Genomic DNA, 4159 nt, shown 5'->3' with positions numbered 1-4159 from the left:
ACACACCCAAAGCAAAGAGTCAGCTTCACTGTTATAAAGCAGGCACTCCACTTCACAGTTCAGTAACACATGCTAGCAAATAAAAGTACTATTGTTAGGTCTGGGTACTTGATTTTTCCCTCTATTTGACTCTGAGATTTAGGATCTTGGACTTCTCATTTTTCTCCAGGAAGTTGGGAAACAAAATAGGTGGTGTTCATTTACTGTAATTTCTTTTTTGTTTTGTCTTTTATTAACACAATTTCTGCAAAAGCAGAGTGACTGACTTACTGTAACACCATGTATATTAAAAGAAAAGGCACATAAGACACATAAAGATGTATTTATTGTGTCAGTAAATATTGCATGTAGGATGGTCGTGGCCACATAGAAAATCTGGCCATAGTGCATATTTCCGAATGAAAGGTGCTTTTCTCAAACATTTGGCAGCATCTCTGTCACACTTGCACAGCAGCTTTTCACATTGGTCCTTCAAATCATCTGCAATGAAGAACAGGATTTTCACTCATTTTCAGTCAATTTCTCATTAACATTGTGAATCTCTTTTTACGTTTGCTGTTTCATATCTACATATACAGACATATGGAGAACTCCAGCTATATTTTTGTTTCATTTTTAGCAGTTTGTCTATAATTAGAGAAGTTCAGTAACTGGTTATAAATACCATTTGGGTCATGTTTAAACCTAATTATGTACAGTGCTTAATAAATTTAGCAGACCAACACCCAAAGTAAGGTTTATGACACAGCTGACCTAAATTAACACTCTTGGTAATCACCAAAATCATTTTTTATATATTTCTGTCATGATAAATTTGCCAGTAAGTGCAAGTTCTTTAGTCAAAACTAGATTTTTAATGTGAAAATATAATTATTGCTGTTATCCACAAAATTCCAAGTTTACTGTTATACAAAAAAGTTGAATAAGAATAGTAAAGCATCTTATTATTTTTTGATTCAGATGCCAAATTACAGTTATTTTCTTTGATTTCTAAACAGAAAAAAAAGATTTAGTGGATGAATGTTATGCTTGATTCATTTCTGACTTCTCGGTAAAACCCAGTGTGCTAGGTATAAAAACATGAATTCAGTTTCCTATTTGCCTAATAAAAAACAAAACAATTTTAAGATAAGACAAGATTTTGACAGATTTCTAAAATATTTGTTTTGTCTTGTTTTTATGACAGCTGGTCTTTTTGATAAGCAAATACTGTGCTTTATGCCGTTAAGATATCCTGTAAAAATCCTGCTTTTCTCCAATCAACTGTCTTCTGTGTGTCGCACTATGGGAAAGCATGAGCAACCTCATCCTTTCTGTAGCATAAACATGAAGGTGCGGGTGCCCACATGGCAGTTAAGCTGATTATAAGAGTGAGCGATCAAGGGCGATGACCATCTGACTACCAATTTCAAAATAAAATAAATAAATAACACCACTGCAGTGTCCGTAATGGTCTCCGCTGGGGCATTCCTTTCAAAATTGTCTGGTTCTGCCACTGTTTGCCAGTAAGATTACACTAAAGCTATCAGTCTGCCTTTTGTGAATCTTGGTGGAGACATGGAGGGGTAGCAAAGGAAGAATTTATATTGGTGCTGATCTCAATCTCAGTACAATTTTAAAAAAGACAGTTGGACTTAGTAGAGAACATCCTAAAACTCGAACCAATGGAATTAATAAGAGCATCAGCTGTTTTAACTTTAAATCACGGATTGCAAAAAGAAATACCAAAAAATGATAGAAATCGCAATACCACACTCAGCTGTCTTGTCCTCACATGTCCATCGATACTGGCTCAATTTTGTATAGCAGCCAAGACGTTCTGCATCTCCATAACAGCAATCATGTCTGTGGCAACACCTGCACACAGACAGATTAACAACATGATAAATCCATTATTTTGAAAGCTGAACTCAGTCTGATCTCAATCAAGGACAGACAGGGTAAAGAAAACAGTAGGTGGGTGGTCACAAGGCTGTGGTTTAAATCACACCAAGACTATTTAAAAGGCAGGGCAGGATCACCACAGGAGTTTTCACAACAGATAGTTAGAAGTTAACTGGCTTGAGGGGGTGAGATGTCTTGTGGTTAAGAAGGAAAAGAAGGAGACGGTAATTAGGATTTGGGTGTGGAATTTTTGGAGTAACTATTGGACCGTGTGAGTCTGCTGAATTTACACAGCATTCCCTCCTTCCATCCCGTCGCACTGCATTTGTGGTTCACTCGACTCATTCAGAAGCGGAAACTGTGTGTACACATCAGGATGTGGATAGACTGGGAAGAACCAACAGCATTTAGGAGGAGAAAATAATATGTACACATTATTTCCTCCTCCTGCGACGAAAGGCTAAACTTCACCCAAGTACTTGGAAGGATATTTTTTGCAAAGCATAATGCATAGGTTGGTTATATATAGTGTCAGCTGATTATTTACATTTTGGAGTGCACTATCATCTGGTGACCAGATATAGTGTCCTCACCAATTTGAATTTTCTTCTGTCAGGTTCTTAAGGGAACGTGATAATAAATGCTGCCTCACCAGTCTGCCCTGTCCTTGGGCCAGCCTTGGCCGCCCAGACCACAATAGCATCCGTAGATCATATAAGCCAAAGCAGATCTCCCTGTGCTGCATTTGATTGCTCCTGCCAACTCAAGCAACCCTCGCTTTGTTCGCTGGGATCTGCGTGTTGCCGCAGAGGCCACAGTCACTGCAAAGAGACACAAACAACACAAGAGAAGGAAAGAAGTTATCTCTCTGTCCCTACACCGATCCAGTACTGTACTATATATGCTTTACTGATTTGGTATTCAACACAATCTTGATAAAATTATACATTAAAGAGTTGCAAAGACATTTGTGTTGCTATTTGCTGGCTTTATATTGTAAAATGTATCTGCAAATTGGATTTAGGATATAAGAAACTTTCTGTAGCTGGAATTGAAATGTTCAGACCTCCGTTGCAATAGGATTGACTTTCCTGTTACTCTGCCTGAACACCATACTTAAGGCTTAAAATCACAGATAAGTGCATACTATTTTACAGCAAAATCAACATAATTTGCTCCCTTTCAAAAGCGCTCACTGAATCACTGTTCTTGTGTAAACACAGGTAGTTTTCCCCTCAAATGTGCACTGACTACCTCTTGAAATAACTTCTTAAGTGTGTAGTTTTTCACTATGCTTCACTGTGGAGCTCTCTTTTAAAGTAAATAATCACCTTACCAGATAGCAGGAGAAGTATCCGATAAAATGCTGCCATGGCATGCAACAGGCAGTTAAAAATCTCATCTGTAAGTGCTCTTCACTTCCACCCTCTGAGTGTAACGCTGAAAGGAGTGGAGAGCTTTTTATAGATGCTGTTCGAATAATCTCCTGAGCATAACCATTGGCTGGAGGCTAATCCAGTGTTTGTGAATCTATGCTCCCCCTAGTGCTTTATTGAAGTTGGACCAATGTTTGTGTTTTTCTATCTTTTTAGCATTAACACTGCAATATTGAGAAAACAAAATTTTCTGTTTTTAGTTTTTTGGAGATGTAAGATAAGTCGATGTTTCATGGAAAGACACATATTATTATTATTATTATTATTATTATTAAAAGAAGAATTTTAAACCTAGAAAAAAAGATTTTCAGCTTTTTTGGGGTTTGAAAATGACATATAATCATTGTTACATTCCCCTCCTTTGCCTTTGGAAAGCAATACCACCCACTCACTCAGAACATAAGGGACATAAGGGGCCATAGGGACATAGGTGGGAAAGGTTTTAAGTCTACTTAAATATGTTAGCGCTGGATCACAGACAAAGAAAAAATTGTCCCTAGACCCTCTGAGAGGGTTTTTTTTTCTAATTAAATGAATTGTATCAGGTCACCAAACCAAAGCAGTAATGTGGGGGTTTTTTTGGTTTTTTTGCGCCTGTCCCGTTTGGCTCTTTTGCCATCAGAATTATTGTCTAAAGGCGAAGAAAGATGCCCAACGAATTTACTTTACCAAATGGACCATCCCAGCCTTGCCGTAATGGTCTATTTGATTCACCTTTTATTGTTTATTTTATTTTCACTTGCTGAATACGGGACAGACTTGACTGGGGGAAAGAAAGGGGAGAAAGAAAGAGGGAAAGAAAAACAGCTGAGAAGAGGGACGGGGAAAAAGGGCAAAAA

General features: G+C 37.7%; 1 protein-coding gene across 1 annotated transcript; it reads right to left on the bottom strand.

Moving 5' to 3' along the window:
* Nucleotides 1-303: 303 nt before the first annotated feature.
* pla2g10 (phospholipase A2 group X) lies at nucleotides 304-3342 on the bottom strand. Its single transcript, XM_003442057.5, has 4 exons — nucleotides 3221-3342; nucleotides 2537-2705; nucleotides 1751-1857; nucleotides 304-480 (listed from the first exon to the last, which is right to left on the bottom strand). Exons 1-4 carry the CDS (start codon nucleotides 3255-3257, stop codon nucleotides 332-334), a joined length of 462 nt encoding a protein of 153 aa, XP_003442105.1. The 5' UTR covers nucleotides 3258-3342; the 3' UTR covers nucleotides 304-331.
* Between the last annotated feature and the right edge of the window lie 817 nt (nucleotides 3343-4159).

The sequence above is a fragment of the Oreochromis niloticus genome, linkage group LG4, assembly GCF_001858045.2.
Source record: "Oreochromis niloticus isolate F11D_XX linkage group LG4, O_niloticus_UMD_NMBU, whole genome shotgun sequence".
Lineage (NCBI taxonomy): Eukaryota > Metazoa > Chordata > Actinopteri > Cichliformes > Cichlidae > Oreochromis > Oreochromis niloticus.
The sequence above is the reverse complement of the archived record's forward strand: the minus strand, read 5'-3'. Positions and strand labels throughout refer to the sequence as shown.